Below are 20750 nucleotides of genomic sequence, written 5' to 3' on the forward strand. Positions count from 1 at the left end.
AAGATAAATTCATCAAGAGATTACGCCAAACAGTTCTGAAACACACTATCAACATTTTATAAAAATCATATATCTTTATATATATATATTTCTTTTGTGCGTGTGTATGTCACTGAACTCCTCCTAAACGACTGGACTGATTTTGATGAAATTTGTTGTGTGTGTTCAAGGGGATTTGAGAATAGTTTAGATTCACAATTTAGTCCGTGGGAAAAGGATTTTTTAATTAATTTTTAATTCGTAAGTAGTTATAGAATCGGAAACTATGCATTTGATCAAGTGATGATCTTTAGCAAAGTTGTTGTCCAAGAGCCCACGAGGGTTTGGGAGTTGGTAAGACCAATTTTCGTGAGATGGCACCACTGTCATTCCAATGCAGGTACAAATTTCCCGTTTTATGTATATTATTTCTTTAAAATGCGGGCGAAGCCGCGGGCACCACTAGTTGCATATATGCAAGCTCTGAACTGAGATCACGAAATATATCATAAGCACGATCAGCACGATCACTTTGCCAAACGACAAAGGCATCTTCCCACTCAAAACACCCTTTGTCAGACTATCCTAAAACATCTTTCCTGGCATTTTCGTAGTAACCCTATTATAATTCTACTGTATTTATAATTCACAAGCGCGTGGAAATTAGCGACACGTATGTGCGCAATCAGGCAATGGAATTTCTCAATCGCTAATCAAGCAAGCAACGCACGTAAATGTATCTGGCCCTTTATAATATACGACGACGACAATATGCTGCGATCGATTCAATCACGATATTTTATGTGGGTTTTTCTTATAGCTACGCAAAGTTTTAAGATCTAATAGGTATTTAATAAAATTTATTTTGCAGCTTAAATTATATTTTTAAACATGTCCGTTTGATTCTGTCTAGGATACTACTTTTCTAAATAATTTATCTTTACAAAACCTTATATTAATTCAGATTCTTTCAGTATTTTAGACATGAATCTGCTTTTTTTTTTTAATGCCAATGACAATACCCACGAGTATTCCTTTTAACGATCCTCTTACATCCACGCAAACTATAGCATGTTATGAAAGAGAATCGTAGTCGTATCGTACGTCGTAAATGTCGCAATCCGCCTTAACTAGCAACAATGGTCTATTAGCTTTATTAGACCGAAATCCGCTAATTACGCGATTAATATTGTAAGGGTGTAATTCCATGTAAACTGTTCTTACTTGATTGGGATGATAATATAATCGGAATTAAGGTAGCGGCCTTAGAATATTAACGAAACAAGTAGCTACGAAACTCCCTGTACTTCCGTATAGTTACTATACTTGATTCGTTTATATCCTACCTTTCCATTGTATTTCAATGGTATTCTTTTTCTTTCTTTTTGAGATTTTTCAAGTCAAAATATAATGCACACACTACTATAATATACGTATTCTTCGGTATTTCTACTGATTCGTTTTTAAAGTTATTTAAAATATTTTTTTTTACATACGTAGACAAATGGACGTGTAGTTCTGTAGGATAGAATATAATAAATGGTCACTGTTAACCATGACAATCTGTAATCAACCATGTCTTGTCATCGGTATAATGGGTTGTGGTCCTACTTGAGGTTGACCACAGACGCGGTGCTGCTCCTAAACACCAATTTAGTATACCTCATATGTTACTGCCTTACTACACAACGTTAAAACCAGAATACATCAGCGGTTCATACAGTTGTTATAAGCCAGCGCTGTGCCACCGGAGTAAAACAATATACTGCGACAATATCAAATAGATTTAGAAGGTGGTAGAACCCTTTGTGGTATGACTCCGGTGGTACCACCGCCACACCTATTTCTACCTAATAACAGCAGTGTTAGGCGCTGCTGTGCTGTGCAAGGTGTGGTAAGGGAGACAGACTTTTTCGAGGCGTTCCAGCTTAGTCCTCACGGGTAGCGGCGTGTCTGTTGCCGACCTTAGGTAAGAGTATTTAATCCTATCTGGGGTTGATTACAGTAGCCACTTACCATCAGGTGGACTGTATGCTCGTCTGCTACTCCTATATTATAAAAAAGAAAACACCAGATACGCACAAAATTTTGCGTGCCTGGGATTTGAACCACCATCCCCTCGATCGAGAAACCAAGTTACAACTACTATGCCATCACTGCTGAGTTCTCAAACTTATATATATAATATTAATTTGCAAATAAAAGAGCTTTACGCGTCTATACGAATAAGTAATAGAATCACAGTAAAAAAAAAAGTGTTTTATTTTTTCTGAACTCGCAATTCTATTTATCTTTAATTACGACATAGACAATATGATGAAACTTTTATTTTTAAGTCTGTCTGACTTCCGGAATGAATTTTAAATATAAATATATAAATAACGAGGTTATTGTGGGGAAAGCAGCGTCTTAATTAATTAATATTTTTCTAATAAAAACTTTTATGATTTAAGTCCCAACTAAATATTCTATATGACAGTAGTAGGTATAACAAAAATGCAATTTTCATTATATAACTTTATTTGAAGTATTCCAAAGTAGTGTGATAATAATTTATTTTTTTCTAATTTTTAAGCTTTACAAAAGCGTTCATAATTCCTCATCCAATCATTAGTTTAACAGAATGAACGACAGTTTACATTTTCATGTTCCATTGAAACATTAGATACATTTCCCGTTATGAAAGTTCCCATTTTCAAGTTCTACTGATACATTTTGATTATATGTCAAGTTAGAGTCTCTTCTATTTGACGTATTTGTACACAATGTAACAACGTAAGGTATTGTATTGTAATGTGTGTAGAACGTGAATTCACTTCAAAGCATCTGTTTGTGATGCCTCGTTAGGCGCAGATTTCGTAAATTTACGCCATTGTGGCTCTGTTATGGCGTACAATGAATTTGTGTAAGTTTAAGAGTTAGTAGACAGTTTGCGAGTAAAGGATATGATGTTTGAGACGATATGAAACGATGAAACGATACAATATGTTAAGATATACAATATGATACACACACGATGTTTGTTTTTATAAAATGGAAATAACATACTTGCAGTCCATATAATGGTATATCCATGTCCGGATGGTCTATTGCCGTAAGTATACCTGTTGCGAATCCGTTATCAAGTCTAAATAGATTTAGAGGTCTAATTCAGGAAGGTCATAGATATTTACCGCTGAGGACCAAGTAAATTGGAATGCTTCGTGTCTGTAAATTTCAGGAGCGTGCAGTGCTATTATTAGGCAGATTTTTTAAAGATAAGCACATGAAAATAATAAAGGACTTCAAAATGACCCATACAATTTCCAATTTCATTTATTTGTTTAAACCATAAGATAATTTAAAATACTAAGACACGAAATTTACACAATCTCGTAAAACAACTATACAAGGCTTGTACAATTTTATCACGATACAACACAGTGTAAACACAGAACAATGCAATAAGCTCGTGGCAGAACCCGCCAAATGTTGCCTTCATGCTGTTTCTACTCCATTCTCACGGTGTACACAATAACACACAAATTACTTTAGCGGCATTCAGCGAGTTGGAAATTAATTTGACGTAACTGTTTCTCGTTTTCATTGTGACGTTTAAGATGTGTGTCACTTTAATTTGACAACGTGCCTACGATGTAGTAGCGTTCTCGCAACGAGCCCGCAACGTTGCCCCCACATTAATATGGCGTGTCACTTTTCAATGAGTCGAAATTAAAAAAACTATCTTTAAAATGTTGTATGAAATATCCAGATAATTGCCTCAAACGAATCATATCGACTACATCTACTAATTATATTTTTTATGAAATACATGTAGTCAGTGTATCTTTGTCAAGTATAATGCATCTACTAATTACATCTGTGATTACTGTTTTATTTTTCTTTTCTGTTATATTTCATAGTTGTGACCCTTGCAGGGTTACATTTTTGGCAATATCTTGCCGCGATTATTTTGCCACCCAGTCCAAATCTTACACGATTGCCACAATCATAGTATTGAAACGTTTTTTATATGGCAGCCACACTGCTGGGTATATTGCAAAGTATTCGCCAGTATAACCGGTAATATTGCAGGTCAAAAAGATTCAAAAATACACCTAGCCGCCATAATATGAAGTCACGCACAATAGCGTGATCTACTCACACAATCCATAATTAACAACTATCCTCTCTTCCAGGTGAAAGTAATGCTCCGGGTAGGCGCATCAGGCGAGGGACCCTTCACGAGTGGCACACAAACCTTCTCCCTGGACAAGCGCAAGAAGCAAGTGACGCTGTGCGAGACCGCGCCAGCCGCCACCGCCCCTGAGGACCGGAAGGTTGGGGTTGCAGCGCCGAAGATGTTTGCCTTTGACGCCATCTTCTCACAGGATGATTCTCAAGTGAGTTACTTCGTAGTATTCATTATATTTTGTTTTGTACATACTGACGTTTATATATATGAGGCGTCCAACTTAGTATTTAGGAGTGGAAACACGTCTAAAGGCAATTGATGGCCGCTATCACCCATGGATATTTGTAATCATCCAAGTTCTACTAGCCTATTGACGGTTTCCCCTTCGTCAACAAAAAAAGGTATAAGAATATACCTACGGGTCAGTTTTTCGTAAACCAAATACTAAAAGCAGTCTCCTATTAATAAACTACCCAATATCTTTACTACTACCTAGCTATAAAAATATTCTCCTTAACACTAGAGTCCTTTGAAGAATATCTTCAAGAGCTCGAAAATGCTTCAATATTTTTAAAATGCCACCGTAAACCTCAACACGACCTACTTCGCAGGTTTTAAAAATAAGAATTATCTCTTAGTGTTCCCGGATCTTCCTGGACTCGTGCCGCGCTCCTGCCGGAAAATAAAGGATACTATTACATAAAAGTTTCCCAGCTCGGTCTAAGTTACCGGACTTTATTTTTATAAACTTTGTTTACTTAGTGTACAATGAGAAATGTTTGAAATATGGTAAAACTACTACACCGTGCTGTAGTTTTAGCTCTTTCATACAAAGATGTAATAGCATATTATAATATGCTATTTACCTACTTTCCTATATAATATAAACTATTTAATTATACAAATTATTCAGCATATTTATATTCAACATCATTGATATGTAACATAATCCCTAAGTATACGTACATAAATATAAAATACAAAGAAACAAAAAATATGTAGTGCTACATACAAAAGCAACCATACTATTGTTCGCGTGTAATTGATATGGACTGCTTTAATAACTGCTTTCAATGTTCAAAACATCCACGTTACTCCAAAAGCCAGATTTTAATGGACCGTAACAACTGCTGTAGTTCTGTTCCGCTATTAGATTTGGCATTTGGCAAATGGCACATTCGTCAGAATGTGTTCCATTGTCTTTGAAGTTAGGAATGAAATCTGCCGATAAAATTCGAATTACATTTTAGATTTTAACTGCCAATGAACAAATAGAAATTAATTTTATTATGTAGAATTGTAGATAGACGTAAGGTTTTTTTGAGAAAGTTAATGTATTTTTCTTCCTCAACAATAGAATGAGAACATAATATGCAATAATATGTTATATTAACTATTAAACATTAAATTTTTCGAAACCCACATTCAAAAATTAGTTAAATAATTAATAATATTCAGATCAGGACCTTCAGATAAACCTTTATTTTATCCACTGCAAACTGCAAATAGTCGTGTCATATTGCATAAGTACTAAATAAATTATAAATTATATAAAATTTAGTTCAATGTTTACATAATATATAACTTTGTATTCAAATACATAGTATCCCTTTCGACTTAAGTTAACACTAATCCTTTTTAACCGACTTCAAAAAGGAGGTGGTTATCAATTCGGCCGGTATCTTTTTTTTTCGTACAATTACTTGAGTGGATAGAAATATTTTGTATATTTTCTATCACATCTAAGTATAAGTGTAATATGAGTGTAATATGTAATGGTGTAATATGACGCTCATTAAATGCTCTTTCATCATCATAAAATTCGTGTGGCTTTATTTTATTATCGCCATAAAACCACAACTCAAACATGATGTCACATATTGTAGCACCACAGCCATTATGAATATATTCCTAGTTTAATATTTCCAAAAATATTTTGGCCAAATTCTCATGGTAAAAAATATCCTGCATCCGTTATTTGAATACCGCGCCATCTATTATCAGCATTGTAAAGCTTATTGCAATAAACCGATATAATTACACTTGCAAAAATTATGTTCTACCTAAATCACCGTGTAGCGGCAGTAGCCACATACAATCAGATAGTCTGCATACTCGGTTGCTAATTCAATATTATGAAATAGCAGATTTTTTATGTACCCCTGCTGTATAGGTACGTGTCTCTCCCAACTTTTACTAATAATGTAAGCTATATTATAGTCATGATCATTGTGCATATTATAATAATCGCATTAATTATTTATTTACAATATTGCAGCGATATCAGAAGTAAATATAAGCACATACAGATTATAATCCGTCCGTATAATATACGAAAAACTTACGTGACCTAAATGTACTAACAATGTAAGGAAATATTCGCGAGTAAATTCTTTGTAATACGAGGTTGTTTAAAGAATTGTATTACCGCATAATTCCCTAACTTGGGTCGTTGACAAACACGACAGCCGTTGTCGCGGTATTCATAACGACTTGTCTTACCGCACGCGAATAACTAGAAGCGATAAAGATGTTAAACGGCCGTTGGCTGGAACTGTTTGTTGTCCTACTTAGGAAACTATATTCTTTTCTAGGGGCTGTATTGTAGCCGACCCGTTTCGAATGTAATCAAACTACCCATTAAGCCTTCGATAACCTTCGACGACTGCTATCTAATTATAATAATAATATATCAAGTGTATGCTATCACATATCGTGCTTCCAGAATCATAGAAGTGAGCATTAAATTGATCTCCTAGCGGTCACCCATCCAATACCCGCCCGCGCCTGATATTGCTTAACTTTGTAGATCAGTTGAGATATATACTAACTACGGAAATGCTTCTTCACTTTTATAAACAAAAGCCAATTGTTTTATGTCGAAACTGTAATTCATAACACTCGCTACTAGCTTGCAATACGACGAGTGCCTCACCTGAATTTCATGCTGAAAAATTTTCTGAGCGAGTTGCGAATTTTCATGTTTAAATTGTTGAAAGGCCTCGCCGTTCACCGTTAGGGAATTGCAAACTATACTCAGAATGCACATTTTTTGAGCTGAATCCTTAAAACTTGCGAGGTGCGCAGAATGTGCATTTAAGAAAGTTTCGGATAGGCACTGTTCTTTAGAATGGAGAAACTTATGGACTTTACTTGGTAGAGTTCGTTATGTTACGTAACGGGTTGAATATGATTATAGATGTGTGGTCGTCTTAGGCCCCTTATGAATAATCTAAACTAAACAGTTTTTGCCTATAGAAGATTGAAAAAGTTTGGAAAATCCAAAAGTGCACGACTCATAATGCTCATTTAATTATGAAATATAAAAAAAAAATTAAAAAAACAGCTGTACTAGGAAAGTGATGCACAGGCGCCCCTGGTGGAATAAAATGTACATAATATCTATAGATATATCACCATCCATGTTCATTTTACATAGATATATATAGATATACAGTCTTGTAGTTTTCGTTTTTTATTAATTGCAATTAAACGACACTGAATTAATTAATCATTCGCATTCAGTGACCTACAATCGTCGATTAGAATTAAAAAAAAAAAAATTAACTCAAATGATGGATTTTTTCACAAGTTACAGTGTTTTCAGGTTTCACACATGACGGACAGGAAAATTTTTTGACCTATTTTGGTGTTTTTTTCCAATTCTATTGCAGTAAATCAATTTTTAAAAAGTATGGAATTAATCTCCATTAAATTATCTCGACAATAGTATGCAAAATATCTTGATTCCGTGAACTATCAAGGCTATAATAATAAAAATAGCCGCTAAAATGAAGCGAAAAAAATTTTTCGATCGTAAAGCACTCTCTGATGCTTCGCATCGTGAGTCGTGCAATATGTCTAGTGCGCAGAGATGTTTCAATTTTGATCTTTAGTAGGCAACACATTGGTTGGGTTTGTTATTAAATCGCAACAAACAACAACTCATATAAATAGTTTGTCGATATGTCCACGGTTCGAAATCAGATTCTTCTACTATTATAACGAAAACAAAGTCAACAATATAATAAATATGATAAAATCAAAAACCCGACAGCTTATAAATTACCCTGTTACCCACACAATTAAGACGAAAGAACGACACCGCTAATCTTAACATCCGTCGCCGTTTGAGCGTGCACAAAAATGAGACATAATCATCATCATCAGCCCATTATTGTCCCACTGCTGAGCACGGGTCTCCTCCCAGAATGAGAAGGATTAGGCCATAGTCCACCGCGCTGGCCAAGTGCGTATTGGTAGACTTCACATATCAGGTTTTTTTTATAAATCTCTCAGGTATGCATATTTCCTCACGATGTTTTCCATCACCGTTTAGTGACGATTAGAATGAGACATAGGAACAACATACATAAGCTCGGAAAACGTTAGGATCCGAAGACCGTTAAAGATATAAATGCAACATGGTCCTCAAATATCAAATCCACATCTTATTGCATACATAACATACCCAACACACCCTCGGTAAGCCCGACGCAGAAGTCGTCGCTACCATTAATACTGGGTAATCCTGTTTATCTGCCGCATGATTTTACCGCATAACAACTTGGTTGCTACTCAATTATTTCCCACTACTGGGTGTGGGGGTTTAGCAAGTCTGGGAAGCTTGGAGTATGGTCATTGATCTATACTAATATTATAAAGAGGAAAACTTTGTTTGTTTGTTTCTTTGATTGTAATGAATAGGCTCAAAAACTACTGGACCGATTTTAAAAATTCTTTCACCATTCGAAAGCTACGTTATCCACGAGTAACATAGGCTATATTTTATATGAAATATATTTGATAAATAGATTTTGAGGCGGTACAAAGTTTTCCGGGTCAGCTGGTCATTGATATACAGATTTGGAATTAAGTTATTTAAGATTATTTGACTCTTATTCATGATATCTTTAGGGAGTTTTAAAAGCGCATAGCTTCTAACGAGATCTTAGGTCCGAGTTTGATGCTTGTGTAGGTCGAGTCGGAAATGATGCATTGTTTATTAATTTTCTGTTCTAGATCAAAAGTATGTGTACTTATCTTCTGTGTGTCTGTGGCATCCATGGCACTGAATATTAAATAAATGAATAACGTTTTCAACACTCATAGCACTGGGATTTTTTCTCTATTGTGACCGGCTGCCTGACTGGGAATCGAACGCGGAACCCATAGAACGCCTGTGCGGTATGGTAATTGTTCCACCACACGGCTTGACTTACGAGTGTCACACATCACATTTGCCATTCGCCTATTTTTAATTTTAAATAAAAGCCAAATACTCGACACACCTAAACAATAACAAAATTAAATCCACTCAACAAAGCCAATAAGCCATTAATTAAAGATGCATTTATAACAAACAATAAATAACAATCTATTAACAACAATCCCGTTAATTATTACTATCGTACAACGCTAATACAATGTTCCGGTTGCCAAAACGCCTAAAATTGAGTGGAATAAATGTTTCGAATGTGAACTGGGGGTGTAAGCACCGGCTACAAATTAAGCTTCGGCAAGTGGCTAATACGGTGTCAGATAAAGAGGATTATGGAATATTAATGGCGTTGATTGTGGTGGCATTGTCAGACTGGGAAGAATGACGATTTATTTAAGAGATCTTTCTTTGGTAATGTACCTAATTCTGTGGTAATCTTCTTTCTTATAAAAGTTCAACTAGTAAACGGCTTTGTGTGAATTCAGTTGTACCACCACTACATCTAGTTCTGCCTTATTATACAGCAGTAGTAGTAGTAGTAACTATGTATGACTTCAATCAAAATTACAATCCTATCTACATTGCAGACGTCTATTGATGACAGATTATTATCATTACGAGAACTGCTAGCTATTTATTGCTACAAGCTACATAATTTTAAATATGCACCTATATCATATGGGTAAATAACATTATCAACATAAGTTATGATTAGCATTTCGTATCATTACTTTTAGGATATAAATCAAAATCTTTTAGGGTACAAATTGGTACTTCTGTATATGTAGTTAGGTACTGCGACAGTTGATAGCGAGTGCGTTGGCAGGCCAGCGGCGCGCACTAAGCCCCTAAGCCGCCGCCGGCTGAGTTATGGCCGATAGCCTCAGTACACACGTTCATATCTATACACTGACTTGCGCAGATGAGCGACTGTAATCGCTCTGTACGACTCGTGTTTTTATTGTAAACATTTTTAAAGGTTTAGTTTACATAGTTCACGCTACAAATATTTTAGGTTTAGGTATAATATACCTCAACAAATCGATGTATCAATTATAATGCAGCAACTAAGTAAAAAAATGAATTTTGAAGGTAATAGAAACCTTTGTAGACTCTCTAAAGCCACGTACATTCAGGCAAGCCAATTATTTTGGCGGTCAATTTCAGATGCCTATTGAATAGAATAATAATCAACAGACGAACTGCACGCTAGTTTGCTATTTCAACTTCATAAATAGAAATCTATCAATATAAATAGATGGCATAACATTTAGTACATGTATGTAGTTAGGTACTGCGACAGTTGATAGCGAGTGCGTTGGCAGGCCAGCGACGCGCACTAAGCCCCTAAGCCGCCGCCGGCTGAGTTATGGCCGATAGCCTCAGTACACACGTTCATATCTATACACTGACTAGCGCAGTTGAGCGACTGTAATCGCTCTGTACGACTCGTGTTTTTATTGTACAAGCAATTTTGGAAACGTTTAGTTTAGATATTTTATATTTGAAATGCTTTCAGTTTAGAAAGAGGTACCTATAATCTTACATCACAGCTATAACATGTTTTTATGATCAGAAAGATCAGACAGATAGATCACAATATTAACCAGCATAAAAATTAGTCAAGTTTTTCAACATAAAATTAATAAAAAAATCTAGACAACAGCGCTATCTCGAAAGGTAGCAAAAAGTAACCAAAGTCCTACTAGATAAAAGAAAGTAGCAAGATAACTATAAGTACAAAAAAACTTTATCCGAATCCACCGGAATGTAATATATAAAAATATGACGCATCATAATAAAATCTAGTACAATAGATCACCTTAACCAACAAAACGCGCTCAATGCGTTAGTCCAATCGGCTAATCCAGGCTGAGCTAGATTATCCTGTCATGGGAAAGCACTGCGGTGCTGATATGAGTACAGCTCATATTTATACGTGGATACTCATATTGTTTAATGATATTGAGTTGAATAATATATTTGGTGTTTTAGCTGATAAAATATTCGTGTATCAATTTTGTATTAATAAATGTAATTAACTTAATAATGCTTTATTATCTACAGCGCATACATACATATTATATACATTTATTTATACTTTTTGGTGGAAAATAGTTGTATTGTCGACATGAAGATGTATTTACATAAAAACAGCTTGTTTTAACATTTCTAGATATTTGTAAATCTACACTGAAGCATATAGAATTCATTTTATCATTTCATACTGGACACGTATGCAACTGCAATACAAATTCAAATACATAAAACTATATATCTAAGAGATAGACTATAAATTCAAAGCCCCCCACAAACATACAAACTTACATACATACTCGTACATAACGGTCGAAAACTGAACATAAAATTTTATGAGGTGATATATCGAATACAGAACCAGATTTTTGGAGATCGATTAATAAAGAGAATTTATTTATCTGGGTACATAAATCAAATGTCTATTTTAAGAATAAATCCTGTACCAAACCCTTAATTAAATTACTGCAAATCATGCACAAAATCCCAAAACGATTAAACTGCAAAGTCTGCAAAGTGTTATAAATCCAACAGTCCATTTATAAGGGGAAAACAACTAAATATTTAGAAAAGCTGTAACAAATTCGATAAAATGCCCTCGGAATGATATCTAAGCGTTTTCAATTAGCGACCGGAGGGATGCTCATTAAAATTTTCATTCAAAACAATTTCAATATTTCCGCGCCTAGTACGAATCCCCGAGTTGGGGTGGCCATATTTTTTTTAAATATATACAGGACATTATATGCACATTTACTTGTATCCCATATTCGTTTAGTTTTATTTTTGCAAGTTATTAAAAATAAACAATCACTTGCTTACACAGTGAGGGAAAAAATCATGAGGAAACCTGCATATCTAAGAGATCTAAAGGTATAAAAACACACTTGGCCTGCGCGGTGGTTATGGATTAATCCTTCTCATTCTGAGAGGGAACTGTTCCCAGTAATAGAAACAGTAATGGGTTGATGATGTATGAAAAAGCATTAATACATATTGAAACAAGTAAAATTCCAATAGACACGCCGCTATGTTAAAGTAGATTAAAATTAATTATGTTAAAATATATTTAAAATTATTATTTGCTTTTATGAGACATGTCTAATCTATTGAGAATTGCGAACCAGATTACTAAATTTTTTAAGCTACAATCTATTACGGACTGATCTCACAGTACCAAAAATCATGGGTCCTTTCGAATCTAATCTCAGCGCTTTGCTGTAAGTCCGTTTAATTATCTGGGAACCCTCGCTCGGTAAGAAAACACCATGAACACACCATGGAGGCGCGCTTAACCTGGCTTTGCTGGGGCACGCTGTAAGTGGCGGATTTGCTTAAATTATTCAAAGTATCTCACCTCCCATCTACTTAAGAGTTCTGTCGTGCGTCCTGGCCTACCTATGAGAATGTTCCGAAAACGCGTTATATTGGTTTATTTTTTGGTTATTGTTATTGGCTTCATAAAAGTATAAGAAAAGGTTTAACAACTTTGTCGCGGAATGATTGCAATCCTTTATTATCTCCCACTGCTGGACACGGGACACTAGGTACTTACGACGGGATCTTGAAGCATAAACTGTTTGGTAAATAAAGTTTTTACCCAATGAAACTTAATACCTACCTTTATTTACTTCCTACATGGTAGAATTGACTTTTAGGTCTATCCCAATTATAGAAAACGACCCATGCCGAGCAGTGAGACAATAAGGATTACCTATTTCCATAAGTAACTAATATCTAAGTAATTCAAAACTTCAGAAATACAATATTTTAATTAAAAATAGCATCAGTTATTTTATATTTATAGGATAAAATTACATTAACTGAATGTTTTAAAACGAACGCGACATACTTTTTGGGAGTCAATTTTCCAATCTGTCAGTCAAACGTCGAAGATCAAATTCTTCATTATCTGATAATAAAAAACGGCTGTAGAAAAGACGATTTTTTGGTAAAAACGCCAAGTCTCAATCTCTGATCAAATTAATTAAATTTCTACGCAAGGTAAATAGAGCTTACTGTAGAAACTTTCGGTTGAAACTCTTATATATTTTCAGTGGCTTGAAGTAGTTCTGCGTTTTGGTGAAATAATGTGAATGCCTATTAATTTACAAAATATAAGAATGTCCATTTAGTCCTCAAGAGCAACAAAGAATCTGTGGTCGGCTTTTTGGTAGAACCCCTTATATGGAATTGATTGAAATCCACGATAGTGACCAGTTACCATCAGACGGACTGCTGGCTCATTTCCTACTTCAATCTCATTTACAAAAAACCTAATTTGTGATAAAAATATTATCTGAAGTCGATCACAAATGTATTGCTTTCTCTGAGGACTATTTCCTCTTCTTTCATTACATTAATTTATTCATACGTTCATACATTCATTCATTAAGTTTTCTGTTACCCTTAAAATGGACTTTTTAATTACTCCAAGACATATTTCGTCAAATCTCATTAAATCCTCTAGAATCTCTGGAGAATTAAAGTCTTTGGAATTAATTTTCGGAATTATTACGTCAGGTTGGATGAAACGGATTAACGGCAGACTTAGCACGTCTTTGTCACTACTTGCTAGCGAATATAATATGAAGATAATAAAAACATACATTAATAATAAAATGACATTAAACACATAATAAAATAACAGTGTTTTTTCTTTACAATACAATATAATATAGAGACTCCAATAGAGGACTCCGGTTGCGATACTTTGAAGATCCCGGAGTCCTCAACGCAGTGTCGAGAACGGTCACGGCGTGGGGGTGGGGGATGTAGTGCGGCAAGAATCCCCCATAACCCCGAGTCGCTCCCACGGCACGGGTACCTTTTGAAGGTTTCCTCCTCGTCACCAAAATTAAAGGCCGTGCCATAAAATAAGACATATATACACACACACGTACACTCGAAAAACATTACTCTTAACCGGGTAAACCAACAAACAAAATGATCATCAACAAACACCACAGACATAAATCACGCCTAGAAACGCCCACAGACTAAGCGATATGTTTGTTTCAGACGGAGATCTGCTCGAGTGCGCTCACTGACGTCATCCACGCCGTCATCAACGGCACCGACGGTTGCCTGTTCTGCTTCGGACACGCAGGACTTGGTAATTATACTATCTTCCACTAATTAATTATTGATAAATTTACTTAAATATATTTATTTAGTTATTTTGGAACCAAATGCATTGTACCTAGTATAAATGTGAGATCTTGATTGAGAATGGTTTCTTATCGACCTTTACGTTACACGAATAATTATAAAAGCATTGTTTTTAAATGAAAGCTAATAAAAATACTTCGAATTAGAACAGACAATTATGTCAAGAACAGAAAATTATGACAGACGCAAAATTACGCAAAGTGAGAAGTTAAAAAAAGAAACAAAGATTAATTAAGAATGCAGGAAATATAATGTAGTTGAAGATTACATTTCTAATATTTAATGGTCATTGTCACAGGGAATTCAATAAAAATATGAAATCGGATAAAATAAATCACTTTCAAAAATTCATGACTTTAAGACGTTAGTATAAGCATTTAAAATCCTTACATGGTAACGCTCTGCAATACTCTAACCAGAAAGGAGTTAGGCTGAGACCGCACTGCGATTAAACGCACGCGTTTAACCGCAAGACTGAAACCGCTAAAATATAAAACATATTGCTTTCTATACAAGTGCACGCACTAGTGACTTTTTCAGTCGACTGATTTATTGTTACATTTTGACCGCGGCTTGTTTAAAGCGCGGTTTTTTGTCTCCCATAGTAATTGTATGGTGGGGCATTGATATAAACTAAAGATATGTTACTAGTGGGTAAAACATGAAATATACAAAATACACCAATTGGAGTGAATCGACTCCAGCCGCTCTCGCGGCGGCGTAGTAACTGACACGTATGTATGTCACTGTATACGTTTAACGTCATTATTTTAGTCTTCTAAGCCTCAAAATGCCTTCTTGGGCAATGCTTAAATGTACAAATTATGCAAAAAAATACCCAAGATTCATGGAATCACATTTCACAAGTAAATGAGGAGAAATCATTATATCTTGATTGTTTTTCGTGCTTGGTCCGCTATAATTACGTAACTGACAAAATAGAGATAACGTATTCCTTCCACAAGTAGTAATAGAGAAGCAAAATTTACGTACATATTTACGTATGAATGAATGAGTTACTTTCGGGTAAGCAAAAAGAAAAACGTGTATTTGTGTGTTTAGTGTAACACTTATTTGTGTTGTTTTGTGGGCAGGTAACATATCTATAGTTTTAAATATCATTGGTTTTTTATTCAGTCTCTAACCCCACAACACGTGCTGTTCGCCTGAAATCTATGATGAGACTAAAATAAAATTAAGCCAAAAGAAAACCGCAGTGCGTGTTCGTATGCGTTTTGGCGTTTTCAGCTTTTTTTATTCAGTCTGCGTTTAATCGCAGTGCGGTCTCAGCCTTATAGCTTATGTTTTCCCACTGTATAATTGGTTCTCGCGGAGGAAACAAAAACCCATCGCAGTGCATCGCACTGTCCCGTACAAAATAAACCAACAAAAGCTATTCCCACGCTGATCATAAAATCTAATTCCACCAAACTTAAAAGCGGGAACCGCAAATATTGGAGTTTCCGAAACTTTGGAAACTATAACGAACAGGCCTGAACTCCTGAACGTGCAACTACATAAAGTAGGTACTTTGCTGGCTTCAGGCTCAGAAAATAACTTGTAACAGTGACTTATTGTGATGCCTATACTGTCAGAAATATCCTGTGGTTCCGTTTAATTAAAATAATTCTGGGCTGGTATTCTCCTGTTTTAAATAAAATTGAAAGAAGAAAGAAAGAAAGAAAGAAACATTTATTCGGATAATTGCAACACAAATGAGATACTATAATAGAGAGAGACAAAATTATGCTTCTCATGACCCTTTTTAAATACAAGCACAAGATTTTTAAGGGACATCAAGAAAAAGAAAGGAATTAAAAATAGTATATTCTAACCAGGCCAAAAAGGAAATAATGATTGTTTAAAATATAACATATTCTTTACTCATAGCTCAGGATAGAAATCTAAATTCATCGCTTGCCTGTTACAATTGCTGGTTATAATTCTCTATAGGACATCTACGAGTAGTATAGTGAACACCATCAATAGAAATACAATAAGATTAACCATGTATCTCCTAATTAAATCCGACGAAACCAACAACAGGAGTAAATTTAATCCAAAAGTAGAAACAGACGCATCTGGAAAACTAGCAAATATTGAAGTTTCCGCTGCAAATAAACCCAAGTTCTAATTCGAGCACATCGCAGGCAGCTCCACTATTTATCAAGACCACAAGCCGAAAGTTTCTCAGGGAGCTGGGATTTGCATCCAAACGAGCTTTTCCCGAAGCTCTTAATTGAAAGTTTGATAAATACTCAGGTGGGGCGGACTCACGTTTAATTAATATGTAATAAAGATGGAAATATTAAATTAGATGTGGATGAAGATGCGGTTGAAGGCGTGGATTAATTCAGTAACTTTGCAGGAATAATGAAAATATAAAACCCCCATTTTTGATATCGATCAAAAGAAAAGTATACTTTCCATACAGTAATATAATATACAGCTTATTGTTTGTACGTTAAAAATGAAATGTCATAAGTAATTGCGTGATTGTCCGAATACCAATACTCCTTTCTTTCCCCTTATACGTCACAAATAACTAAAAAATCCACAGAACTGTTCTATGAAAGAATCTCTGTTTACAAATTTGCTTTCTTACTTTACTACAAGATACATAAACAAAGTTATATTGTCGTGTACTTAATGCTAACCTAAAAATGATTACAACATCAATTTTGTCTGAGTTCAGACATAAATCTTAAAAACACACAGAAAATAATTTTATTTTAACGTATAAAATCCAAGTGTCACTTTCAACGCCCGAGAATATTTAAAGAAGGGATGAAAAGCAATCTTCAATGTCACTTTACACAATAAGGTACCAAAAGGCGACCTCTTAACCAACCCTGTTTAAGTCTTACGGCACCGAGGATTATGGTTTTAAATGCAAATTAAATGAAAGCTTCGCTTAAATGTAACTTCCTAGAGAGAATCGTCTCACCGAAACCTGGCTTACTGTAACATCCCGCTTATTTTGAGGATTGTCGATCCAACTGAGTGAAAAGGGAGTCTTTCAACTCGTCCGTGGAAATAACGGTTATAGCTAATGGAATGGTATAATTTAACAAAAATTGTAACTGACAGAAAGTAGTTATGTAAATACGATGAAATTGGTGATGTAATTACGAGTATATAGTTATGATGGAATAGTATAAAATATAAAGCTGCACATTACGCACTGCTTCTCTAAGCACAAGCTAAAGAATATACGAGTATATGTAAGTATTATTTTGAAATAGCTAAGCATTTAAATAATTCTAATTTTCTAGTTGAGATATAATAGTTCTTATGTAGACATAAATTGTAATCACGATAGAATAAAATGAAGAGGCAAACGTTTTATTTATTACGGAAGAATATTAGTTGTCTCTAATAATCTCATACTAAAAATGTACAAAGAAACGTATAATAAAAATCGATACATACAGCCTTATGTAATACATCAGATCATGTCAATGCGATACCGATAAGTATGAAGACACCCATATTCTGTCGTTATAATTATGCCGAGTTTCCTCTGTATAATGCTGAACAAATATCGCTACAACGTACGGATTATTCGAGATTTGATTTGTGTTTGCCCGTAGCTCTGTCTAAACTCTGATAGATGTCTGGGGTGAAGTTTGTTAGCTGATTATTATGTTTTAGGAAGTATTAGGGACTAAATCCTGTACGAAATTAATTGCCAATTCAAATTTGTTACATTTCAGCGCATTTCGTTGTATGAAAGCAAAATATATTAGAGGAGAGCTGTTATAATGTCTGTCAAGTAAATCCATTGTTATTCTTGTCTAATTCGTCGGTAACATAGGTCACAAGATGTAATCATAGTTCGATTCCTAGTGAGACCTAAATTAAAAAAATGATTTATTTGTCTGCTCTAATTATTTTTACGTATATTTATGATTATATTTGTCCGTATGTCCATATTAGTGCAAAAATTCTTTATATCCTTCATAGATTTCCTTGTGTAACGGTCTATGGTAAAAATTGTATTAACAAAATCAAACCAGGTAAAACTATAAAAATAATATTTGGTTTTATTAAATATTTACTCTCGTACACCAAGAAACTCTTATAATTATTCATCAAATAAAAATAAGACTACATTTTTTACTTACTTTATATTCACTTAAATTTTATTACCAAATAAACAATGCTACTTATATGTCAAAATTTAAATTAATTTATTCATTATTGATATATTGTTTAATGTTAAAAATAAAAGCGTGTTAAAAAAAACGGTTATTATGTATTTATTAAAAATCATTATAAAACATGAGCTTATGTCATATGCATATTTTCTGCAAATGTAGGGTTGAACCCTAATCCAATATTTGCTTACTACAACGTCAACACTTCTTTAATCATAACTTTTCTTTCCAGGCAAGTCGTACACAATGTTAGGGCGACCGGACGCGCCAGGATCGATGGGAGCCATCCCGTGCGCCATCTCCTGGCTCTTCAGGGGGATAGCGGAGCAGAGGCACAAGTGTGGCACCCGCTTCTCTGTCAGGGTGTCCGCTGTGGAGCTGTGCACCAACACTAACCAGATCAGAGATTTGCTGGCACCTTATCAGAATGGTAATTTATGTTTCTTTATTTCTTCACTACAAATTTATTACAATAGGTACCATCTCTAGCGTTCGAGTATAGTTAATCTTTTTACTTGCGTAGTAGAAAATTGTTCTTATTTTGAAATGTGTGTTGAAATATATATTTCAAAACAAACCACAGCAGTGCTTCACTATGGTAGTAAGGCTGAAATAGCTTTGGAGATGACATCGGCACAGTCGAACCACTCGAACTATTAAAATATGTATTATGCCCGTTATTCTTTCTCATTAAAAACACCAGATTTTTTTTTTATAATATAAAAGTAGCAGACGAGCATGCAGTCCACCTGATGGTAAGTGGCTACTGCCACCCATGGACATCTGTAATCAACCTCAGATAGGATTAGATATTCCGACCTGAGGTTGGCCACAGATGCGCCGCTACCCCTGAGGACTAAGCTGGAACGCCTCGGAAAAGTCTGTCTCCCTTACCACACCCCTCAAACCGGAACACAGCAGCGCTTAACACTGCTATTATTAGGTAGAAATAGGTGTGGCGGTGGTGCCGCCGGAGTCGAACCACAAAAGGTTCTACCACCTTCAAACAATTCTCCAACAGATACAGAACAATCACCTGGAGTGTACCTTCGCGACGACCCTCTCTTCGGCACGCATCTCCAGAACCAATCAGAGCTCAGAGTCCACAGCGCTGAGAAGGCAGCGTTCTACTTGGACGCAGCACTCGCAACCAGAGGTGCCAGAGAAGAAGGGAAGGACAGTCATCTGCTTTACACTCTTCATGTTTACCAGTACAGCGTGGGAGGGAAGGGAGCAGGTAATCAAATGTCTAAAAATTATGGAAATTTTGTTATACTTTAAACTCATGTAATTTTTCTTTGAGCTTCGTCGAAATTTAAAGAATCCGCTTGGTTTTCTCAAATCCCGTATGAACCTGGTCTTTTTGATTTATATTCATCTAGGTATTAAGTGTATATCCACGTTAGCTCAAAAGTCTCATACAAATAGATTCAGTGTTTCATAAAGTTTGTCCGTAAAGATTGTCAAGTAAACAAAGCCTTTACATACAAAGAAAATATGTGAAAATTAGTTTTAATTTTATATAGGTTCATCGGCTTGATAATTTCAAAAGAATAGCAGTAACTTTGAACAACAGAACTACACTTCAATTTTACTCAAGAACATTACCTAACTTACCAAATGCTTTTGTTCACTTATTAACAAAATAAAACTTAATCGTTTGGAACTTCAGACTAGCGATGGGCGATTGTTCTAAAAAAAACAATCGAATAAATCGACAATCGACGGAATCAACAATCGATTGTCGATTTATTCGTAGTAACAAAAAAACAATCGAATAACAATCGACGTTCGAATAACAATCGACGTTCGAATAACAATCGACGTACGAATAACAATCGACGTACGAATAACAATCGACGTACGAATAACAATCGACGTACGAATAACAATCGACGTTCGAATAAAAATCGACGTACGAATAACAATCGACGTACGAATAACAATCGACGTTCGAATAAAAATCGACCTTGAAATAACAATCGACGTACGAATAAAAATCGACCTT

At 35.0% G+C, this 20750-nt stretch overlaps 1 protein-coding gene across 4 annotated transcripts in view; it reads left to right on the forward strand.

Annotated features, from left to right (window-relative positions):
* The window catches only part of LOC140749899 (kinesin-like protein CG14535), a 407024-nt gene that overhangs the window by 379730 nt on the left and 6544 nt on the right, over positions 1-20750 (forward strand). For all 4 annotated transcript variants that reach the window (XM_073083137.1, XM_073083139.1, XM_073083140.1 and 1 more), the window contains 4 exons: positions 4158-4361; positions 14433-14526; positions 18975-19172; positions 19764-19979. In XM_073083137.1, the coding sequence (XP_072939238.1) occupies positions 4158-4361; positions 14433-14526; positions 18975-19172; positions 19764-19979 (712 nt within the window). The remainder of the gene's footprint in view (positions 1-4157; positions 4362-14432; positions 14527-18974; positions 19173-19763; positions 19980-20750) is intronic.

Source organism: Epargyreus clarus, unplaced genomic scaffold (assembly GCF_041222505.1).
Source record: "Epargyreus clarus isolate Ecla_fem2 unplaced genomic scaffold, WU_Ecla_fem_2.2 ptg000018l, whole genome shotgun sequence".
In the NCBI taxonomy this organism is placed as follows: Eukaryota; Metazoa; Arthropoda; class Insecta; order Lepidoptera; family Hesperiidae; genus Epargyreus; species Epargyreus clarus.